Source organism: Carcharhinus amblyrhynchos, chromosome 23 (assembly GCF_965287045.1).
Source record: "Carcharhinus amblyrhynchos chromosome 23, sCarAmb.v2.hapA, whole genome shotgun sequence".
Taxonomy (NCBI): Eukaryota; Metazoa; Chordata; class Chondrichthyes; order Carcharhiniformes; family Carcharhinidae; genus Carcharhinus; species Carcharhinus amblyrhynchos.
In genome coordinates this window covers 29,503,493-29,529,013 of record NC_137346.1, presented here as the reverse complement: position 1 = coordinate 29,529,013, position 25,521 = coordinate 29,503,493, and the positions used below count along the sequence as shown (strand labels likewise).

Sequence of the window (25,521 nt, the reverse complement as noted above, 5' to 3'; positions counted from 1 at the left end):
AGGGTCATCTGGACTCGAAACATCAGCTCTTTTCTCTCCTTACAGATGCTGCCAGACCTGCTGAGATTTTCCAACATTTTCTCTTTTATTTTCAGATTCCACCATCCACAGTCATTTGCTTTTATCCAGTGCTTTTATCCTGATAACTTAAACCATGTGGGGCAGCATCCCTTGGTGATTGCAAGGTAAACATACTAGGCCTGCCAGTATAGTTGGTGGTGCAATGATGCCAATCTACTTCCAATACCTACTGAGCTCTCTGCTCTGCCTTCAATTTTTTTTTATGTACTGTTTTTGATTATTTTGAAATGAATCCTTATAATTAATTTGAACTTGACTTGCTGACTGTCACATGACTCTGTAGTCTTTTCAAGAAGCCCTGTCATTCATTTAGAGGCTTGTATTGTTGCATTACTTTCTTGTCATAATCCCTCATTTACAGCTCTTCTCAATCTGAAGAGTTACAAACATTCAAATGATAGTTGGCTTTCGTGTGAATTAACAGATAATGATACCTGTTCAGATTCTCTTTCAGCAAGTATTATTCACAGCACAGCTAAAAATGAATCACCGCTTTCAAATTTTAAGTACTGAAAAAATGCACTGAAAACTAAAAGTACATGGCTACAAGTGTTCTTGTAAGTTCTACTGCATGTGGAATTACCCCTGGCTTGGTCCAAATGGGATAAAGGAGAGTCCACTGCAATCCTGTCCAAACAGGTAGTAAATCTCATTATACTTCACTTCTAAGTGAATATGTTATCCATTTTAGTCAATACCACATTCAGCATGAAGTAAAGAATCAGTCAAATGTTTTAGTGTGGTGCACAAATGGCATCAATTCAGCTATTTCATTCTGACCGTGATTCCCCCAGCTGAAACTTGATAAACAGAACTGGGCATGCTCACTTGCGAATTTGAGCCAAATATCTGAAGTCAGCTAGCAACCATTAGATATAGGGGCAGAATTAGGCCACTCAGCCCAACAAGTCTGCTCCGCCATTCAATCATGACTGATATTTTTCTCGTCCCCATCCTCCTGCCTTTTCCCCAATACCCCTGAATGCCTTATTAATCGAGAACCTATCTATCTCTGTCTTAAAGACATTCAGTGACCTGGCCTCCACAGTCACGTAATAGAGTAGTTTTAGTGGCTTTAGGAGAGTGGGAAAGCACCAGGAAGAAACTAGGGCCTGTGCACAAGATGGGGAAAAAAACACTAATCATGGAACTGGAGTGGTGTCACACGAGTGTTTTGATTGTTTGATATTCACTGCTTATTTATAGTGCTGAGTTAGAAGTGACCATGCATTGGCATACACTAGATCAACAAATCAAGGGTAGGGTTGGATCAAACCACATGGTCGATGGTCTCATGCAATCTCCCTGCTGCGGGATGCACAATCTTACTTCTCTACGGTAGCCTTCATTTAATTTCAGCTATCAAAAGCACAGCTCGGCTTTGTGGAACGTAAGGGAGGGTGACTACGGAGGGAAGTGATTCTTCTGCACACCCAGTTGGGCATTAGGCTGAGTGTGAACTGCAATATTGAACACCCATTCTTAAATTTCAATGGGAATTGAAACCCCAAGGTTGAGCGCTTCAGGCCAGAACATTTCATTTTAACCCAACTGCATGTTCCCGAGTCAACAGCATCAATCCAATATATGGGGTTTCTGTCGATGAAAAGAAGCACTGCTGTATGCAAATCTTTCTAACCATGTGTGCTCAAAATCAGTACTGTAATAGCAAACAGAATATACAGGGCGTCAACTGGGGTGGTGTAAACTGGGGTACTGCAAACCTCCCTGATGTAACCATTGGGTAGAAGCTGTAAACTAGGATTTTGCTTTGTGAATCTAAGTAAAGGAATGGAATTTTCCCATCCCGCCTGCCACTGGCATCGTAGCAGCAGGACCGAAAATTTGGCAGATCATACAAAGATCCATTAACCTCAGGCAGGAAGTTATGGCCTTGGGGTGAGCGCAGCCAGAAAATCCCACCCTAGGTCTCTGAGCAGGGCGGGGAGGAGGGCTGTGATAGAATGACTGCACAAAGCTCACTCAATGCAATAGAAGAATGTGGCTCATGATACATGTTGAGTTCCTAGTTAAATAGAGAACCAAACGGAATACAAAAAAAAACAAAAAGGGGGCAAATGAAAGAGGAAAGATGCGGATGAAAATAGATTAGATGACAGCATAAAGGGAATCTCAAAGTCTTTTACAAACATATAAATAGTAAAAGGGTAGCCAAAGAGGGTAGGGCCGATTAGGAACAAAGAGGAGATATTCATGTGGAAACGGAGGATATGGCTGATGTACCAAATGAGTTATTTAAATTACAAAGAAGTTGATGTTGCCAATATCACTGTGAAAGAGGTGGTACTTAAGAAATTGGGTAGAATAAAAATCGATGCCTTATTGAAAAGACCACCGGGGTTCAGAGCAAAAAAATCAACCAGGTCAAGGTGGCTGCGTCTTATGTTGCTGAGGGAAGGAAATATGGAAATTGTGGAGGTTGTTAGTCCCAGCCTATCAATTGTTCATAGACATGGGAGTGGCATCCACCAGGGTTTACAAATATAACGTTACTGTTCAAAAATGGGAGAGGAATAAACACAACAATTAGAAGCTAATCAATCTAACTGATTAAGTTCTTTGATGAAGTAACAGATATGGTTGATGAGGGGATTGTAATTGATGTATGTAGGAACTTTCAAAAAGCTGGTTGACTTGTTAGCAACATTGAGACCCATGGAATTAAAGGTACAGTGAAACCTAGGGAGAGAAAGTAGAAAGTAATGGTCATCCATTGCTTCTCTGACCTCATGGATCATTTGGGGAGCACTACTCCTGTTGATATATATTGGTGACATGCATTTCAGTAGACTGGGCACTGTTTCAAAGTGGCAGATAATGCCAATTGTGGTATTGTATTGCACAATGTGAAGGAGAGGAAGAGGTCTCAGGAGATGATAGACTGGCAAAAGAGAGAGACACGTGACAGATGAAATTTGATGCAGTGTAGTGATTCACTTTGGGAGATGGAATGACACGAAGCAACATAAAACTGATGAGACAGATCCGAGGGTTTACATACTCAAGGCTGTGAGTACAGCTGGGCAAGTTGAAAAGGTTGTTAAAAAGACATAGGGGACCCTTGGTTTTATAAGGAGTGGTATAGAATACAAAAGCAAGGATGTTACGCTAAACCTTTACGAAAAGCTGGTTGGGTCCCAACTGCAGCAATTTCTGGACACCACCCTATAGAAAGAATGTCAAGGTCTCAGAGATTGTGCAGTAGGGATTTACCAGAATTGTACTAAGGATGAAAGGCTTTAGAATACATGGAGAGATTACAGAAATTGGCTTGTTTACCTTTGACCAGGTCGAGTTAAAGGGGGATTTGTGGTGTTCAACATCTTGAAGGGTTTTGATTGAGTCAAGAAGAAGAAACTGTTTCCCTTGCTAAAAGAGTTGGTAACTGTTGTGAGATACTGTTCGGAGACGTGGCTATATTTTTGATGTACCAGTGTAAAGGAAACAATGAACTTACCATTTGACTTATATCCTCTGCGTCTCAGTCTGCACAAAGCACTTGTCCAGAGAAGATCTGTTGCTGCATATATGTGGCCAGCCCTCACTAACAAATCCAAGTTGAATAATCAATCTCTAATGCATGGTAGGTATTTAATATGAATGCAAGGGTGAAGCAAACACAACAGTAACCAGAGGACACAGATCCATAGTACTGGCAACAAAAACAAAGGTGACATGTGAAAACATATCTTATACTGAGATATTGTGAGCAGAATGGACTCCTGAAAGAGTGGTAGAAGCAAACAAAATAATGAATTTTAAAAAGGAAATGAATAAATACCTGACAAGGAAAGATCAGCTGGGCTATGAAGAAGCAGTGAGGAAGTGGGACTGATTGGATAGGCCTTTCAATGAGCCATCAGCACAGGTAGGATGGACCAGTGGTCTCTTCAGTGTTGCATCAATTTATCATTCTACGAATATCCACTTTAAATGGCTGAATGACTTTTTCTCAGACTGATCTTCATAGGTTATGACTACCTGGCTTCACCGATATGGCCAATATGTGTTTAATATGATAGATAATAAAATTCTTCTGAATGTTTTCTTTTCTATTTTATAATTGACTACGAGTGAAGATGCATATAAAAGCAAACCAATAAATAAACCATTTATCATTGTGTCAATAGTCATTGGAATGACAAATTTTTGGATGAAATTCTACATGTTAAAATGGAATATTAAGCCATTTCCTCTGGCTTGTCACATAATACAGTCATCAAGGCGCACTCCAAAAATCACAGAACAGCACTAACTACTGTTCCAAAAGCAATATCTTCTTTGATACACACCATACATTTTAAGCTCTTAAATGAACCACTCCAGGTAACAAAGTTATTATTAAGCAACATTAGTTATATGGAGTTAATAACTCCACTAAATCATCTATTATAGCAGGAGACTGGCAAGTATTCCAAAACAGTGTGTGGCTGTCAGAACAACAGGGATAACGACCATTGCTATTCTGTTCATTACTTTCAGCACAAATGGATTCCAGTGTTAATATAATGGCTCTTCCATTAACTTTATCTGTTTATAATGATCTTTGAAGGTACAGTAGCCCCTTACCATTACATGCTCTAATATGCCATGACCTTTAATGTAGCACAAATTGTCTATACTCTCTATTAGAGAAATCTTCAATGTAATATACATTTTTGCATGGCTCCTTGAGACTGTTATCCAAAGGTTCACTGCATTTGTCTTGTTTTGAGCATATTGTCAAGATTCCTTCCTGCTCGTTAAAATTTCCAATCCTCAACCATATAACGATAAAACTTTGAAAACAAAATGTGCGTATCTGGCAGATATTTAAGAATCTGCATGCGGAATCAGAAGTGCTGACATCCTTTAATGTTGCAGTAGCATCTTTACATAAGAGATGTTAGAATTTCCTTAACACATTTGGCATAAAATAGTGTCAACAGCTAGTTGGCTGTTTGTGAAATCTGGACTTTTTTTTGCACATCATTTACAGTCTCACTGCATAATTGTAATTATTAAGCATTAACAGAAGATGCCTGGGCACCAAAGAAATTGGCGCACCTTGTCACCCTTGTGTTGATCCATCTTCTCTGATTCACACACCTGTCAAAAAAAGGCTGCAGGCCAGTACAGGCTCACTGTGCAAAATTTACCCCTTAATACCGCAATAGTCCTTTTAATCAACTCAGCATTGTCAGTTTTCTGAAGTATGTTAGTAGCATATGTTTCTTTAAAAAAAAAAGTCTGCTGAATAACAAATAGTCTGAATAACAAGAACAGACTTGGAGATCCAGTGCAATATACTCTGCATGTTAATGAGATTTTATTCCAGAAATGACATTGACAGTTTCAATGTTGTTTGCCACTGGCTTCCCAATGGGGAGCAGCAAGTTAATACAATGACAATATAATTGCAATTCCTTCCTCATTAGGCAATGGATGCCTTGCATCCTTGCATGACCCTCAAGTTACCAATCCAGCGGCATTAAATTTACTGTAGTAGTCCCCAAGGACCGTTCCAGTTCTTTCACTTGTACCTGTTTTAATATCGAGCAACTGAAATGGATAATGGCTTAAAAACTGAAAATGTATAATGATTGCACATTTGCATGTATACTCACAAAATAACCAGTTCCCAAACTGGAACGAGCCGAGCTCTGCAAGAGAAGAAAGAGAAATTAGTGATCATATTCCACATTATTCTATCCTCATGAGTTCATTAGCAACCCTCGTGTGCTTTCATCGTGGTAGTTTCAGCGTTGGGGGAAGGGCCGGGGAGGGGGAACCTTGTCAGCTGTTTTGCAACAAGCTTGTACGGTCTCATTTTCTTCTCACATCTCTCATCAGGATTGAGAGGTAACACTCTATTTACAGATCTCCACATCTCTGCTGCCGCTGTAATTGCCAATTTATATGACAGGCAGCTGGGTAATGATGGCATCTTTACCTTGTGCTGAGACTGAACAGACTAGTATCAGGTGACCTCTGTGGCTCTTGACATTCAGTGGCATGGTCTCAAGTTAGCAAGCCAAGGCTGGCACGCTCTGCCGCCGTGACTATGTAAAAGAAGTCGATCTTCAAAAGAGACCAAAGAAACTCTCTGATTGTCGAATATGACACAGTGGGTCAATATATTCATGCAGGCTAGTCCTGCTGTGCCAAATAAAATTAGATCATTTTCAATAACATTAGCCAAGATGTTTGAAAAGTAACACTTTAGATATTGAAGGAATAATTGCAGTACTTACTTGAACCAAAATTAGCTAGAAACTTAGCAAAGCCAGCAATGTACATCTGGATTGTTCCTGAACAGCGTACATATACAGTATCACACAGAATAAGGAACAGAAATGTGCCGTTCAGTCCCTCACTTCACTGCTAATCTGTGCCTCTACCTGCCTTGGGTCCCGAACACTTAACAATCGCCTAACTAAAACCAATCAACTTTTGTTTGGGAATTTGCAATTGACTGGCGCGCCACAACTTTTTGGAGTTGAAAGTTCCAGATTACCACTGACCCTTGGTGGAAGTGTTGCCTGAATCCAGCACAGAATGGCTGAGCTCCAATTATAAGGTTCTATATATCTCCCTCTTCTGGACTCTCACACGAGGGGAAATGTTTCCTTCTGTCTTACTAAGTCCTTCAACCACCTTAAACACTCAATTCGATCAGTCCTTAATCTTCCACACTCACGACTTGCCTATTCCTAATTTAACCTTTTTAGCCCTGTGTTATCCTGGTAAATCTGCACTCCGTCTCTTCCAAGCCCAAAATAAACTTCCTGAGGTATGATGGGCAGAATGGAATGTAATACTCCAGATGCAGTCTGAACCACAGTTTTATAGAACTGTAGCATAACCTCTATTCTTTAAGATTCCAGCCTTCTTGAGATTAATGTTAAGATTCAATTTCCCATCTAAGTTATTTTTTCAAAATAGAAATTGAAAATGCTGTAAACACTCAGCAGGTCAGCATCCTTGGAGAGAAACAAGTTGGCAATTCAAGTCAATGATTCTCCATGAGAACAGGATCATCAATTTGAAATGTTCATTCCACCTCCACAGATGCTGCATTTTCTGTTTTTTATTGCAGATATCTAACATCTGTAGCATTTTGCTTTAGTATTCGTTATTTTTTATATCTGTCCACTAGTTTTGACGATTCCTGTTAAATAGGCCCCAAAATTTCTGCTACCTTTACAGTTCCAAACTTCTAACTTTCTAATAAATATTCTAGCTTGCGGCTCTGAGGTCCAAAGTGGATGGCTTTGCATATCCCCACATTGAACTCCATCTGCCACAGTTGTGGCCATTTGCTTAACATAGCAATGTCCTATTATAACTTTCTGCTTTTATCTACTCTCCTTACAGTGCCAATAAGGCTGATGTGATGTGGAGATGCCAGTGTTGGACTGGGGTAGCACAGTAAGAAGTCTCTTTACATCAGGTTACAGTCCAACAGGTTTATTTGGTGGCAGAAGCTTTTGGAGTCTCGCTCCTTCATCAGGTGAGTCCTGATAAGGCAGATGTTTGTAGAAGTTGCTGTAATTAATATTTCAAAAGTGGAGTCTAAGATGGTTGGCACAGTGGTTAGCAGTGCTGCCTCACAGCTCAAGGGACCCAAGTTCAAATCCGGCCTCAGGTGAATGTGTTGAGTTTGCACATTCTCCCTATGTCTGTGTGGGTTTCCTCCTACGGTCCAAAGACGTACAGGTTAGATAGATTGGTCATGCTAAGTTGCCCCTTAGCATTCCAAGATGTGTAGGGTAGATGGATTAGCTATGGGAAATGAGTGGGATTATAGGGATGAGGCAGGGGAAAGGATCTGGTTCAGATGCTCTTTAGAGAGTCGGTGCAGATTCGATGGGCTGAATATCTCTTCTGTGTCATAGATATTCTATGTTCTCTTAATAATGCAATTGGCTAAGAATTTACTTGATGTCATTTTCTTTAGTAATTGGTTTGGAAAGTTTAGGCCAACTGTCTGATCTTCTGAAATAAATGGAAATCTCTTATTTAGGAAAATAGATTTCATCTGCTGACTAGGACCTATGCGGATAATCCAGGCTAACACTTTGAGACAAATCATCCCAAGTACTCTACAAAGAGCAACATGGAGTTCTCTTAGTTTCTCGACTAACATTTGTCCTTAATCAGCATGGCCAAATTCAAATTAACTTGTTGTTTGCCACTACTGTTGGCTGGAATTCTCCAGCCGTTCACGCCCACCGACAATGCCAGCGAGCACTGAGAATTAGGCGCTCAGTCATAAAACCGTAAGGCGTAGGAGCAGAATTAGGCCTTTCAGCCCATCAAGTCTGTTCTGCTATTCAATCACAGCTGACGTAATTCTCATCGCCATTCTCCTGCCTTCTCCCCGTAACCCTTGATCTCCTGATTGATTAAGAGCCTATCTATCTCTGTCTTAAAGACTCTCAATGACCTGGCCTCCACAGCACTTTGTGGCATTGAGCCAAATCTCCAGTCACTGCAACAGGATGGTAGAATCCTGCCTGTGAGTGAGGTTGGAGAATCCGCTGTTGTTTTTGAGATCTTTTATGGAATACATTATAGCAACATTGCATGCACTGAAGCTGAAGTACTAAGGAAAATCCTCGGGGGGTGAGGAGTTGGTATACAAATATGAGTTCACTCCTTTCTAATGTCAAATATTTATTTATTTCATCTACAGCTCATGCTTAATTTGCAGAATTTGTTGAAAATGCAAATACCTCACATATTTCTTCATTCTTTACTCAAAACTTTCTTCTTTTTGCCATAATTATAGGCTGGAATCTTAGCAGTGGAAAGAGATTTAGCTGCCTCCTAAATTCTCTGATTTCGCTGCAGTGGTATGAGAAGATCATGCCCATAGTGTCACAAAACATCTTTCTTCCTCACCTTTCTTGCTAGAGTGATTTGTATTTCTCAAAGCTCCAACACAAGCATCTTTAAAGTTAATAAGTTAATTTATTTATTGGTCACATGTAGGTTTACACTAACACTACAATGAAGTTACTGTGAAAATCCCCTGGGCCCCGGTACACCGAGGGAGAATTCAGCATGGCCAAGCTACCTAACCAGCATGTCTTTCGGACTGTGGGAGGAAACTGGAGCACCCAGAGGAAACCCACGCAGACACAGGAAGATCTGTATGATCTTCTGATCACTTGGATCAGAAGTGATCCAAGCCTGGAATTGAACCCAGGTCCCTGGTGCTGTGAGGCAGCAGTGCTAACCACTGTGCCACCCTACAACTCGAGGTCATCCCTCAATGTTTTATGCTGTTCACAATGATTCTGGGTACAATATCCTAATGTACACAGGCCCATTCAAAGCATATCGCATACATCCTCTCTGAACTCTAGAATCCCTACACTGCAGGAGGAGGCCATTTGGCCCATCGAGTCTGCACCAACCACAATCCCACCCAGGCCCTATTCCCGCAACTCCACATATTTATCCTGTTAATCCCCTGACATTAAGGGACAATTTAACATGGCCAATCAACCTAACCCGCACACCTTTGGACTGTGGGAGGAAACTGAAACTGGAAGAAACCCATGGAGACACAGGGGGAACATGCAAACTCCACACAGACAGACAGTGACTTGAGGTCGGAGTTAAACCTGGATCCCTGGCATTAAGAGGCAACAGTGCTAACCACAGTGCTACCCCTCTCTTTTATTTTTTCCCACCATTTTTGCTCATTCATTTGTAAATTTGGTTGCCAAGAGACCCAGATCATATTACAGAAAGCAAGTTGGTGAAAGATAGAACTGGAGCCAATCTTTACACATTTTTATATTTATTTATTGAGCTATAAACTACAAGCTCTCTCCGAATGCAACAACCACAGTTTCTGTCATTTGTACGAATTCAAACAAGTCACTAGTTAATACTCACCACCTGTATACAATTAACATACAATTAACAATTGTGGCATTCTCGATTCTGTGGTTCCACAGGAGCAAGGATAACATTCCTACTCTTCTGCATAGATCTGATGCATCACATTTGTCCACAGGGAACAGAATTGCTCAATCTATCTGATTGTCAACACCAACTAGCTTGGCAAAAACTAAATATTATAGTGACATAGCAGTCAGTCAAACACTGTAATTCTCAAATTGTCTCCCTCCTTTATTCTCTTCCCCATTCCATAATCAAAGTTTCTCCCAGCATTTCTATTGTCTCCTCCATTGCATTTTTCACTTCTTTCTTTTTGACCTTGGGAATCAGATGCTTCATGGCCTGGAGCGACATTGGGAAGAGAACCATCAGGGGCACATTTTGGGAGTGGTAAGTATGGGCACCTGTCAAGGAAACATTACTCCTGGTGCCACAAAAGATTTTCTTCTGATCATTTTCAGCCTGTCAGAGAGAGGGAAGTATGAACTAAATATTTTGTTTCTACAGCAAATAATATTCCATATAGACATTGGAGGTGGAGGGGGAAGGGGAAGGGGGAGAGGGGAAGGGGGAGAGGGGAAGGGGGAGAGGGGAAGGCGGAAGGGATTGGGGAAGGGAAAGAGAGGGAGAGAGAGAGAGAGAATGGCACCAGCACAGGAGTAGGAAATCCCAAAGGAGTCCAAAAACATGGTTTATGCCGGTGGGATTTATCTTTACAACTGTCTCCAGGAAGTGCTGGGAGCAGTGTCGGGAGTTGTTCCTGTGGGGACGATCCCACAGTACTTTGTCTCAATTGAAGCCCACCTTGCCAGTGTGACATTATGATACCCATGTCTTCATTTCTCTTTGGCTATGGGCCAAACAATATGGTGGCGAAGGCCTATCTTTGGAGCTGGCGGCTTCCCCGCTAATTCCCCCACCCACTGTATCTGTGTATTGTTGGGAAAATTCCGCCCATTGTTTTTGGAGACAGGAATGCCTAATAGATAATCTACTCACTACTGCATCCTTCACCCCCATCCACCAACCTATCAGGGTAGGCAGGAATGTGGAGAAATCAGATCAGCTATAATCTTACTAAATAGCGGAGGGACCAAGTGACCTACTCCTAATTTGTATGTTTGTTTGTAACCCAAGTTTTAGCAGGTGCATTCTCCTCACCTGAGACCCCACCTGTCATTGCACCCCCAAGGATTCTGATCTCTTCACGTGCTTTTACTCTTTCATGGATCTGAGCTCTCAATGCCACCTTTGCTCTTGGACTGTGGTCTCTGCATCCCACCAGACCCCTAAACCCGTAACTACCATTGTACAATTCACGCCAGAGTTCTCCCTCAACCACCAGCTGCTCCATCTTCTCCTTTGGATTAGCCTTGAGCTGCTACGGGCCCAACTTCCCTTGCGAATCCAATCATGTCATTCTGGATCTCTGCCATCCAAAATCTCCATCAGATCAATCCCCCAGATCTAGCTCCCTCCTGTCAACCAGAACCCTTGTCCCTTCCTGGCCCAAATCAATTCTGCTGAAAGGAGAAACACATTCCTATCTGCTTAGGCCTTAAAAACTCAAACCTAATCCACAGTCATGACAACCCAGCTGGATGAAAATAATGTGACATTACCTTCCTTGAAGTGGCGACGCAGAACTGTAAGAGAACAGAATAATGGACACACAACTAATCCCATAATCCCTGTACCTACTTCTGCAGCATGGGAAATTAGGAATAAAACAACTTTCTTATTTAATCAACATTTAATGGATACAAGTAGGGAAAGAGTGAATTCAATCACTAACCCAGCATTTCCATATTTCAAATATCTCATCTCCCCTGAATAAACCAAGCTCAGGAGCTGTGTAATTAATGGAACAGATAGTGAGGTGCCTTTAAATTTGGAGAAGGTAGAGTCCGAGTTCTTTCCCAAGTCACTCATTGCCAGGAAAGATCCAAGACAGCCTTGCCATCCAGGGCCAACTGCAAATCTTTAGTGGCCAATTAAGAACTTCTTCTTGCCACTGTTAGGGGCCCCCAAAATGTGGGGAGATGGCCCAGTAAAAACTGGCAGCCTCCCTTTGGACTGGGGGCACAGACCCTCCTCATTGGGCACTGTGACCCAGGACCACTTCCTTCCAATGGTAAGGGCCACCCCTATGGAAACATCTCCACCTGCCCTCACCAATGCCACTCCACAACCCAACCAACACCACACCCCACCAGTTCCCCCTTGTTTGGAATTACCTTACTGACCCTAATGAGCTCAACTCTACTCACCAAGGTGGTGGGGCCTACTTCTAGTTGCAGCTCCTAGATGGGCAGAGACGGCAGTGACCATCGCACCCATTGACAGTACTGGAAGTAGACAGCCTTGGAGCCAGGATCCCTTAAAGGGTCAGCTGGATGTGTAGCCCCACATGTTTGGGGCCCTGAGCTGGAGCCCCAACAACAGGTAGTTAAACTGCCTGATGGGCACTGAATTACTTCAAAGCTCCCAGAAACAGCCAAGGTGGGGTTGCTCTCAACTTTCAACTTGTCATTGGCTGCTGGCATTAAACTAAGCCCATCCAGTTCAACACGAGACAATAAGCCTGTGGAGGGACATTAAGTGAAGCCAACCAATGAGTGTAACTGGCTCCAAGATGGCCACAAGGATAACTGAGTAGAGAAAGCTTGAGGTTGCTTGGCTCTTTGGCCTACCATGGATACTTTCCAAATAGCAAAAGATCAGTAATAGGCTACAAGACCTGTTCAATCTAGTCAGCTATTTCAACTAATTCACAGAGTAAAATAATGTAATCAAAATCAACTCAGAAAGAGCGTTGCGTCTTTTTTTCCCAAAACAGTAATAAAACATCCAATTTGATAAATCCATCTGTGACACCATGTAAACAGCAATCTTGAGTTATTCAATAATTAGCTTTTAAAGAGACTGCACATTTTCAGTCAGTGGGAAGTACACTGTGTTGATGCGACTTGACAACTCAGTATTCAGGTCTGTTTTATGCACCTGTAGAGAAATGTAACAAGGTGGAAGAAGTGAAATTTCTCCACGTAACTGGCTACTTCACCCGAGTCCAAGTCACGCTCCAGTTAGGGTAAAACTCAATGCACTTTAGAACTGTAACAGAGGATCACAGGTACATTAAACCCACTGCAACGCCACTGTCATGGGTTTGGAAGGCATATTTTAGAAGAATAACAGGTCTGTCTTTATATGCCGCAAACTCTTGCTTCACTCCAGCCTTTACCAGTTTCTGTCACAGTGTGCTTTTAGAACGAGCCCAAATTTGGAACACTCCAAACAGTAACGGTGGACACATTGCCCCAGCATTAATTCACCATTCATTCCTCAGTGCATTGGTTTCAGGTGGGCAGTCAGACGGGCAACTTTCCTCCTTGTCTTTCTGGCATCCTTCACAGTCCCTGTTTGGTTATTCATTCACAGTGTGCAGATTATTTTTATTAATACACTGGTAAGGCTAACACTTATTGCCATCCCTGCATCTCTGACTGACCTTTTGGACCATCTCTGGGTGCAGTTAAGAGTCAACCACGTTGCTGTTAGTCTGGAGTCACACACACATGCGAGACCAGGACAGGATTGTTCCTGCTCCAAAAGTACTTTAATGAATCAGATGGGTTTTTACATTCTGGTAGTGTCACGGTCACTATTGCTTGGTGTTAATACATTTTTGATTCCACATTTATTAAATATGTTGAATTTAAATTCCCAGCTACCAGGGCAGGATTTGAACTCAAGTCTCAGGATCATTCATTAGGCCTCTGGTCTGCTAGTCCAGTAATGTAACCACTTTACTATTGTACCGTTGGTCAATTTCTTGACTAACTTTCTTGAAGGCGCATTTATTCAATCCCAATGGAATTTTACCTCTCCCTTTATTGTAAACAACCAAGCCTGAAAATGTCACTCTTTAACATAAATACCCAAGGATGAATTATTGACTCCAAACTCTAATGCAAATTCCAATTTTATTGTCCAGATTTACAACTTTCAGTCCCCATCACTCTTACACGTTATGATTACAGATAATTTACAGCATGAAATTTAAAACCTGAAGGAAAAGATTAGGCCATGAGATATTCAGACACACTGGGAAATGAAATCCTCCTCCCTCCCCTCCCCACCCCCCGCCTCCCCCCCACCACCACCCCCACCCCCCACCTCCCCCCAACCCCCCCACCCCCCACCACCTCCCCCCAACCCCCACCACCTCCCCCCCACCCCCCACCACCTCCCCCCCACCCCCCACCCCCTCCCCGCCACCACCCACCACCTCCCCCCCCCCACCCCCCACCATCCATTCTTCAAGCTAGTGCATGTAGCATGCATGGATTATTGCAAAATTATTTTGTACAAGACATTCCATGGCACTACTTCGAAGAAGAGGGGATATCTCTGCTTCAGTATACGTGCCTCTTTTGGGACTCGAATTCTGATGGTACCCATCCATCAGAGGCCACTGGGTTTCAGAGTGTGCAATGAACCCTTCACGATTGGTATTTCAATGGAGTTTTCAAGTATACCAAAACCACGCTAAATCTTATCTCATATGTTGGACAGCAATTTCTCAGAATTATTCGTCAAAGCATTTCTCAGAGATGCTTGAATCGCACTAATTACCTGTCCACAAATGCCACTGACATCACGAGGACTTGAACGTATAAACTAAGGCAAACACCAGTTAGCAGTACTGAGGTTGTGCAGCTCTGTTGGAGGTGCTGTCTTTCATCCCCTCTCATGACATTTAAGGAAAATTGCGATGTCAAGGCATACAAGGCTATGGGCCAAGTGCTAGAAACAGCGTTCGAACAGTTAGGCAGTTTGTCTTTGTTCAGTGGCAGCTACGGTGGGACTCAACCCAGGTGAATCCACATGACTCAGATCAAGATGACAAGTGGCTCATCCACTCTTCCTCCCATGAAGGATCCTGATTTTGCGTTATAAATGGATGCAAAGGGCCGATGAAAAAGGCGAACCTTCATTCAGCAATGGTTTCACTATCTTAAGTCTCCAACTCAAGATTATTCACCCCTTGGTCCCTATTTACCCCGAGACCCATGACACACCCAATGCTCCTTTCTTAAACATGCTGTCTAAACTTTGGGTTAGCTGTAGCTGTTTGTAGCAGTCTCGTCTCTAAGTTAGAAGGTTCTGGGTTCGAGCCCCACCCTAGGTCTTGAGCACAAAAACCAAGGCTGATACTCCAGTGCACTCCTGAGTCTATACTGCTTTGTTGGAGATGCTGTCTTTCATCCCCTCTCGTGACATTTAAGAAATATTGCGATACCAAGGCATACAAGGCTATGGCCAAGTGCTAGTAAATGGCATTAGAACAGTTAGGTCATTGGTCTTTGACCAATACAGATGAAATGGGCTGAAGGGCCTTTTTCTGTGTTCTTTATATCTATGACTCTTGGCACACTTCCCTACAGAAAGAAGAGCAAAATGGCTCTAATTTCAGGAGACCACCCCCTACCGCGCCACCTTGGAATCTTAAACATTTGCCACGAGTCATCCTGTGGCCTCTGTGAGCAAGATGGTCAAACTGTTGCCAAATTAATGTCACTGATCCATAAATCCCCAAATTCATTTCATATGTAGGTTCCCAGCAGCCACCAGGGGGAAATTTCCAATCAGTCTAGACTGGAATTAAACTTGAATTTCCAGTCATTTAAAAAAAAAGTCCTTTTTATTTACATCTTTATAATTTTACGTTTGAGGTAATAAAAATATTTTGTAAAGCTAACTCTTGATTAAATCATGACAACATGGGGATACATGCACGCAGATTTGATAGTGAAAGGCACACCATCAAGAGGTCCATTTTTAATGGTGTGCACCAATTCATTTCTGATACATGGCAACAACACTGTCGATAATTGTCTAAGAAGATATGTGATCATCAGCGGGCTGCATCAGCCTACACTGTTTGCAATACTGTGGTTTAGTAAAAATATACAGTAGGAATGGCAGATTTTAACTGCAAAAGATTTAAAATGCATCTTACTGCATTGCTATGCAAAATCTGAAACATCTGTTTTGTATCAGTTGCATTCTTTAAAAGATTAAAATCCATGTTTTTACTATGGCTAAAGAATTTCTTCATTTAAACGGTTTAATTGTTCACCAACGTTTAGTAAGGACAGCCTATTTTACTTTTTCTTTTGCTTGAAATTGTCAAGGTTGAGGCCCAATTGTTATCTGAAGTGCAAGATAAATGATGAATGTTGCAGCAACCGCCATAGCTCTCGTTAATACCCAACACACTAACAAGCAAATCCTGTTGTTCAAACATCAAATATCATAGAAACATAGAATCCCTACAGTGCAGGAGGCCACCATTCAGCCCATCAAACCTGCCCTGACAATATAACAAATGAATGCCCAATCAACAAATACAATACATTCCACTTTGATGGCTCTTCACAAGATTGTTCAAGGGAAAACAACAGTGCCGATGTGAGCTGAGCCAAACGAGCATTATCAGTTTGGACAAGATGAGAACTTGATCTGCTCGGGTGGCATTGTGGCACAGTAATTAGCACTTCTGCCTCACAGTGCCAGACACCCGGGTTCGATTCTAGCCTCAGATAACAGACCGTGTGAAGTTTGCACATACTCCCCATATCTGTGTGGGTTTTCTGCCACACTCCAAAGATGTGCAGGTTAGGTTGATTGGCCATGCTAAATTGCCCCATAGTGTCAGGGGTCTAGCAGGGTAAATATGTGACTTATGGGGATAGGGCCTGGGTAGGATTGTCATCGCTGTAGGCTAAATGGCCGTATGGCCTCTTTCTGAACTGTAGTGATTCTATTCTATGAAACAAGTGTTACCAATTAGGACAAGCTGAGAACTTGTCCACAACACCTGCAGAAGTCCATTTGAAGCATCAGGAGCCAAACCAAGAGAAAAGGATCATTTTTATTCAGTAACTGTCTTCAAACAGGAGGTAAATAAAAGAAAATGAGGTGAAGGAAAGGTCATAATCATTATCATTTGTTATTCTGGTCACTGGGACACATATCGAATTATGGGGTGCACTGTGTTAGCAAACTTCCTGAACATTTATTTGTCCTCACCTTGGAAAAAGCATGAGATTTCCATTAGCTTTCTGTATTTAAGCGCTCATTAGCAATGTTTCCAGATTATGATTAAGCTTTCTCTTTGTGTTAGCCACATTTTACTCATTATTTAAGTCGTACTGTGACAGGCAGTGTAGTCACACCACTTCCATCTTCAATCCCTCAGGTCCAGTGGGCACAGACTTGAGCGTATATCTATTGTATGCCTGGCTCAACCATTCATCATCAGGTGTGATTGCACAGCATGAAGCCCCACTGAGCCTCAATCCCCTCTACCAAAGTCACACAATAACCTAGGAGAGGTAAAGCTAACCACCCCTGGCCCATCCCCCACAATTTCTTATCTCCATCAACAACCATCAATTTAAACCCTTTTCCCTTGCCCTGAATCCTCACGTAACAAGAAGCACAGCATTTCTTAGCCACTGAGAGCGAGCGAGAGAGAATCCAGTCAGTTGCTTTTGTTGCTTTCTGCTCTTCCTTGCTAAGTGAAGGCTACTGGACCTCACCATTACCTTGGATCCCTTTCTTTTTCTAGTTTTTTCTTTATCCCATGTGCTCTCCAAGCACATCTCATCCAGTTGATATCTCTTGTCCTTCCAGCCCATTCTCATTATACTGAACAACCAACCCTTCATGGCTCTCAGTGCAACTGATGGTGTAAACAGGCTTTTCTTCCTGTCAAAACCACTGCCATCACCTCTCCATGTACATCCTCCCTCCCCTCACAAATCCTCTGCCCTTCTAAACGGTGTTTGAATGAACTGTTGCTGTCAAATCCAAGCTCATCCCTTCTAAAACTTTCCACCTGAATCTTTCCAATCTGTTTTCAATTGCGCAGAACCAGAACAGCCCTAATCAGCAATCGCAAACAAAATTCTCAGTGACTTTATGGCTGAAATCTTACAGCCATTCACTGGAGAGATTTTCTGCTCCCCTGCAGTGAGCAAAGATTTGGCTGGGTACCAAATTCTCCATCCTCACTGCAGTGGCTGGTAAGATTGTGCTCTATGACTTTAATACCTTACCCTTTGTTCCTTGTCCTCTTTTCACACAATCAACCATGCCATCCACCTTCAACAACACTCCTCCATTGTCCAACTTTGTAACATTGCTCTCACTCATCTGTACTCATTCGATCATAGTTTTAGTCATTCCAGCAACAATTTTCTTTTACCCACCTCCATACTATTACTATTGTACATCCCCAAGGACCGAGCCTTAGCCCTCTTGTCTTCCCCATCTAAATCCTGCTGTGTGCAATTACCTGCAGACTCAACTTCAGCATTTTGCTTATCCTTGAACTAGGCACTGAGCCTCATGTACTTCTGATGACAAAAGTTGCCTACATTCACCACAGCAACGGCAGGAATAAGAGAATGACATTCAGTGCCTCAGGGATGTTAAACAGTTCAGTTAGATCGTGGTTCGTCATGACCTTAATAATGGGAAAAGAGGAGGAGATGGAGTTAAGTTTTAAAGAGCGTTTTAAAGAAGGAGAGAGGGAGATGGAGAGGTTTAGGGAATTCCAGAATTTAAAATCGAGGCAACTGATAGATGGCTGTATGCCAATGATTAAAATTGGAGGTATGCAAGAAGTGGTAATTGGTGGAGTGTGGAGACCTTCTGTAGAAAAACACAAAACTCTCCATTCACCTGACGAAGAGGCAGTCCCCTCGAAAGCTTGTGAGTATTATCAAATAAATCGGTTGGACTAAAACCTGGTGTTGTCAGACTTTTTACTGTGTTTACGCCAGTCCAACGCCGGCATTCCCACATCAGAAAAACACAAAGTCAGGGATGTGAGAAGCTATTGAGAGATGACAGTTATGAGGATCAAATTTGAGGGGTCGGTCAGGAAAGCATTAAAGTTTATTTATTAGTCACAAGTACATTAACAGTGCAATGAAGTTACTGTGAAAATCCCCTAATCGCCACACTCTGGTACCTGTTCGGGTACACCGAGGGACAATTTAGCATGGCCAATGTACCTAACTTTGGAGTGAGAGAGGAAACCGGAGCATCCAGAAGAAATGCATGCAGACATGGGGAGAATGTGCAAACTCCACAGACCAGCAGTCCAGAGGTCACGAGTTCAAATTCCACCTTGCCAAGTTATGAAATCAAAACCAGCAAGCCAGGTAATCTGTGAGTTAACAGCAGAAAAAGTGACCATGAAAGATGTCAGTTCATAAAAACTAGCTCACTAATATCTTCTGGGGAAGGAATCCTACTAATCTGACAACTGCGATTCTAGTTACACACTAACATGGGAGTCTCTTAATGCCCTCAGAGTACCTTGTGATAAGTAGTGAATATGACCTCACCAACATAATAAGCCTCTTAAGAACAGATTAATAAAAATTACATTTTGGTGGATTTTCTGGCACTTTGGCGAGAACTGTGATTAGGAATGATTTATCCTGGAATGACTTATCCAGCTCATTCTAAATAAATGCATGCAGTGCATGCTCAACTAATATACTCCTTATTCTAGTAATAAGGTACAGGCCTCACAAGTTCAAAAGATTAAGTTTCTTAATCCTCTTACCCAGTCTGCTGGCAAAAACTAGATCCAATCAGGAGGGACCCATGTGCTATTCTGACCTCCACGCAGATGCACAAAGGCTTACATGGCTCACAAAGACACTAAATTCTGGGGATTCTTGCAGTATTCGTGCAAATGCAAATACTTTGCTAATTGAATCAAGAAAAGTTTAGGACATTGTGGAGTGATTTTAACATGTGGCTTCAAGTGCAGTAAGCTGTAGAGATACACTGACTTCGAGTGCATATGCTGACATGTCAATAGAACTGAGACAGCACTGACTGGCAGTGTGAACTACTGGCAGTTGGCATGTCTGCTTTCAACCTCAAAGAATCTGCCCATCAAACATCAATGAATTTGCAAGCCAACTCATTCACTGGGGACCGTACGTTGATACAGATATCACTGCATGCTGTCTTGACAATTAGAGTTATTCATTTCTACTCTGGCTGCAAAAGATAACTGACAACAAGCAAGAGAGAACAAGTAAAAGGAAAATCTTGAGCATTCAACTACTAAATTGTGTGAGCAAGTGGCCAAAAGAATCCTTGAAATGCAGAGAAGATGCCAGGGATTGGGAAGGAGGATAACTGGGGTCTGCTCTGGGTTTGTTTATTTTGAGGTGGAGATGCCAGCATTGGACTGGGGTAAACACAGTAAGAAGTCTCACAATTTCTTTAAGAAATTATACATAACACATAATACACTCTCACAAGCCTTTAAGACTTGATTACCTGTAAAGACTCGCATTCCAACCATTATTTTGTAAATTGAGTTTGTGTCTTTATATGCCCTGTTTGTGAACAGAACTCCCACTCACCTGCTGAAGAGGCAGCGCCTTGGAAACTAATGGCTTGTGCTACCAAATAAACCTGTTGGACTTTAACCTGGTGTTGTGAGACTTCTTACTTTGTTTATCTTCCCACGTTAACCTCCTGCTCACTTAAGGCTAGAAATACTCAGGGGCGAATTCTACCATCCTGCCTGCCATGGGAATCAGAGAGGGAAAGGGGTGGGCCATGGAAAGATCTGTTGACCTCAGGCAGTTTGTGGGGTGAACAATGCTGGAAAATCCTGCTGTTAATGACTGTCAACCGCCATAACCGGTTTATTCTGACAGAAGCTCATTGACTGGGAATGTTGCACCAGAGATACTGACTGACCTGTTGAGTATTTCCCGAATTTTCTGCTTTCATTTCAGGTATCTAAAATCCACAGTATTAGGCTTTTGTACCCTTAACTTAATCGCTGCTATGGAGAACTGCTTATTTGGACAGCCTAATTTCCTCTTCTTTTTCTCTATCAGAGGAAAGAGAGGTGATTTAACAGGGGTATTTAAAATGGCAAGGGGTCTGGATAGATAGGGAGAGGGGGTCAAAAACCAGAGGCCAAAGTTGGGGGGCGGCGTGGGGGGTGGTGGTGGAAGAGCTGGGCAGCAAAAAGTGGAGAGAGGAAGAATGCAAATGGGGATGGCAAAAGAGACAGTGGCAAACAAATGGGGGCAGAGTGAAACGGGAAGAGCAGAGGAGACGTGAGGGCAAAGATGGGACGGTGGTGAATGAGAAGGCTAGGCAATGGAAAGAGGGCTGGTGAAGGAGAAGAAAAGTGGGCTGATGGAACAAAGAGCAAAGAAAATTACAGCACAGAAAAACAGGCCCTTCAGCCCTCCAAGCCTGCACTGACCAAGGTGCCCACTGACTAGGCTGCCCTTCCAGGAACCCTCTATTCCCATCCTATTCTTGTATTTGTCTAGATGCCTCTTAAAAATCACTATTGTATCTAAATCTGTAGCTTTTAAGAGTACAGGTTTTTCAAAGTTTGTTTTGTTTGTGGAAGCTGCCTTTTAACTCTTAGCACAAGTTAATGGTTTTGGTAGAAAATCTCAACTGTAAAAATGGAGTCCATAGAAATGATTATAATTATAATGCTTTTATTTAAAGGAACACATTGTTGCTAATCACCTTCTTGAGCAATTAGGAATGGGCAATAAATACTGGCCCACCCAGCAACACTCTTGTTCTGTGAAAGAATCAATAAAAATAATATTGACTTTGGGTGATACTGGTGCCCCGTATTATTATACCGAAGCCTATTTGGCACCTTAATTGTTCTATGGTGCACAGCTATCTTCATAATGGCCCATAAAGTTTGCACAGAAGTTGTGCCTAAAGACCATGAGGTCTCAGGTTGGGGTGCAAATGAGAGTGAAATAGGCTGGAGAATCTGAGCGATGCTGCAGAAACTGTGTGTTCGACTGGAAGAACGCTTACATATGCTCTTATATAGAAAAGGAAAAAGATTAACGGGTGACATTCTCCTCGATATTAGACCACGCTTGCTTCTAGATCCTTTTCCTTCCCCCTCCAGTGGTCAAATCTTGCGAGGAGAATTAGGGAAAAGAAAATTGTAGCATTTTAATAATGGCGGGCTTGTCTCGACTGAGGTGTTTGAACAGGCTGATGGATTTATGGGGTCTCAGCCAAGTCCTGGACTGACAGGCCAGACATCCATTCGAGTACTAAAACAACTGCGCTTTGGAGAAAACATCACTTGATTGACTCTGGCTCTCGGATCTCTGCTGTCAATTGCACAATGTTCATTTACTCAAAGTTAAGAGGTTCCAATTGCTTGTCGTTTCTGCTCTTGATACTTTAAATGGTATAGTGATTGGCCCTTTTTATCACTTTTGCAAATGGACTTGTTTAACTTTGAAGTAAGTTATGTATAATTGATTTTTAAAAAAAATACATCCTATTGTCAACATATGATTAATTGGCTCCGTACAGTGCATACTGGGTCAATGGGCATAAAAATTCCACATCTTGTCACAGGGTGCATGAAGAGCGATGGACGGTGGGTGGAGGAGTAAAGTGTGGCATAAGGCACTTGGGAGGGAATGGAGGGGGGATAAGGGGGCATGAGGGGTGAGGACTGGAACAAAGACCACTAGCACTGAGACAGGTTTTTTAAACAATCTTCCTCAAAGCCTGGCATCACCTGTGGCTACCTCCATCCTCTTTCCCAGGTCAGCTTGGCCCAACTGCAGCCCACACCCACCCACTGGTGATAAAGATCCTGTCTCAATGGATACTTTCACCCAAGGCCAGTAAGTGAAGTCGGGAATTTTCTCGACTCCCTATTATCCACCTCGAAGAAGATGAAAATCCAGGTCAATCGCCCCTTCATCGAGTTGAAAAGAAAGTTATGCCCCTTGAGTCCCGCGGCTATCCAGGAATGAATATTTACGTGGGGTGTGGCTAGGGGGATGATCAGAGGATATGCCTTGTAAATTTGGCTCGAGATCAGACAGACTCATGGCTGAACTAGGAACACCTTTTCCCCAATAGTTGGTCAAGCATTAGCTGCACTTGCACAAGAAATCAGAAACTCCCCATTCCTCCTCACCATGCCCCCAACACCAAACAACCAACTGAAGGCATTCAGCATTAAAATACCTACTGTGGTTTTATATATAGTCGCTATCACCTTGCAGGAAACTACTAACAGAGCAGTGAAGATGCTGTTTGTTCAAAAATACACAATCACCAGGAGTAGTACAAGTTTTGGGAGTCTGGTTCAAATTCAGACTAGACAGGTGGGGAAAGAGATTTGTTTCCCCCCCTTACCCCCATCTATTTGAATCCTCAATAGGATTCCCACAGGGAGGTGATAGACTAGTGGTATTATTGCAAGATCATTAATCCCGAAACTCAGCTAATGATCTGGGGACCCGGGTTCGAATCCCACCACGGCAGGTGGTGGAATTTGAATTCAATTAAACATATCTGGAATTAGGAATCGACTGATGACCATGAAACCATTGCCGATTGACGAAAGAACCCATCTGGTTCACTAATGTCTTTTAAGGAAGGAAATCTGCCATTCTTATCTAGTCTGGTCTACCACGTGACTCCAGAGCTGCAGTAATGTGGTTGATTATCAACTGATCTCGGGCAACTAGGGATGGGCAACAAACACTGGCCAGCCAGCGACGCCCGTGTCCCACGAATGAATTAAAAAAAAGTAACAAATGTTTGTCAGTCACATTTGATACAGCAATTGAAGCAAGTTGTAAAACAAAAGGGCCTTTACCCTGGATCTAAATAATATTAAATCTCATATGCTGAATGTAAAATTTTGAAAATGTTCTACCTCTTTGCACTGCCAGGTAACTGTAGAAAGCATGTGGATCAAAAACTAGCAATCAAAACCACATTTTACATAATGTATTTAAAATAACAAAAGGCAATACTTATTTGACCATGCAGTGTTCAGCCAAAGCATTTTTAAATTTCCATTTATACAGCACCTTCCACAACCTCAGAGGGTCACCAAGTGTTTCACACCAACGAAAGACAGTTGAAGTATCGTCAATGTTATCATGTCGGCAACATGGCAGCCATTCCGTACACAGCAAGCTCACAAACAGCAATGTTTTCATGTGTTAGATGAGTAATAAATATTGAATAGCTTCCCCTTGCTCTTCTCGAAATACCGCCATGTCTACTTGGGAACATGAGTTGAGGCTATGGCTTAATGTCACACCCGATATCTGGCACCTCTGACACTGGCAGTCAGCCTCAATTTTGTGTTCGGGTCTGGAGAGTGGGACTTGAACCTGCAACCTGCTGATTTAGAGGTGAATGTGCTGCCACTGAGACACGGCTGAACTACCAGTCTCCTCAGCATACATAGAACAAAATGAATCGCATGGTCCATTTACTGCACGTGTCCAGTTAAAAGAAAGTTTAGTTCCCCAAATTGAGGTTTATAATGCCTGTCCATATTTTTTAATAATACGCAGTGCAAAATAGTATTTGTATAGCTCCAGATCTTTTCTCTAAAACATGAAGTTTTATTCATTTTTTTTCTTTCATGAATGGACCTACATTGAACTGTGCCAATAAATGATGATCAATAATCTCGAAAATATATTATGATGTGGAGCTGCTGCTGTTGGACTGGGGTAGGCACAGTAAGAAGTCTCACACCAGGTTAGAGTCCAACAGGTTTATTTGGAATCACGAGCTTTCAGAGCGCTGCTCCTTCATCAGGTGAGTGAACAGGTAGGTTTCACAAACCCGGCATATATAGACAAAGACACAGTTGTGAGATAATGGCTGGCATGCAAGTCTTTTTTAGGTCATCAAATCTTTACAGGTTATGTTTATGTTAAGCATAGAGACTGATTCTCGCTACTGCTGTAATACATCCTTCTGTCTTCACTGACGTTGTAAGTGAAGAAAAGCTGCCATCCTTACCTGGCCTGGCCTAAATGTAGCTCCAGACTCCAGTGTGATTGCCTCTGTTCTTAATTGCCCTCCAAAATGGCTTAGCAAGCCAGCAAAACAGCTAGGAAACCTTCACCACAAACTGCAGCAATTCAAGGCGGTGGTTTATCACGACCTCCTCACGGAACAGTTAGAGATCGGCAATAAATGCTAGCCTTGCTAGCAATACCCACATTCCATAAATCAGTAATTGAAAAGCGAAGAACTTGGTTCTCTGCACAACACAGCGGTAACGACATGGGAGCAGTTGTCAATGAGACCACCCGATGGTAACAGTAATAGTGACAACTGGGTTAATGAATCTGTTTCGAGGTCACTGGGCAAAAATGTATTTAGGATAAGCAGTGTTGTTTTGGCAGGTAGCAGGTTAATGCCAAAGGGTTAAATGCTAAATGTAATAGACCACAAAGCAAAGGTATGAACAGACATCCAATTGAGTCTGAGGGACAGCTAGAAACTCAAAGTGCAGCCTCGAGAGAACTCGGCCACATTGTGGACCAGTACTCATTCGGTGCATTGATTGCTTTTAACTTACTTAATATGAACATATAGTCTATCAGATACATTGTACATTGGGGAGGG

General features: G+C 42.3%; 1 protein-coding gene across 5 annotated transcripts in view; it reads right to left on the bottom strand.

Moving 5' to 3' along the window:
* The window catches only part of auts2a (activator of transcription and developmental regulator AUTS2 a), a 1,149,797-nt gene that overhangs the window by 588,321 nt on the left and 535,955 nt on the right, over window positions 1-25,521 (bottom strand). For all 5 annotated transcript variants that reach the window (XM_080210334.1, XM_080210338.1, XM_080210336.1 and 2 more), the window contains exon 5: window positions 5,709-5,744. In XM_080210334.1, the coding sequence (XP_080066460.1) occupies window positions 5,709-5,744 (36 nt within the window). The remainder of the gene's footprint in view (window positions 1-5,708; window positions 5,745-25,521) is intronic.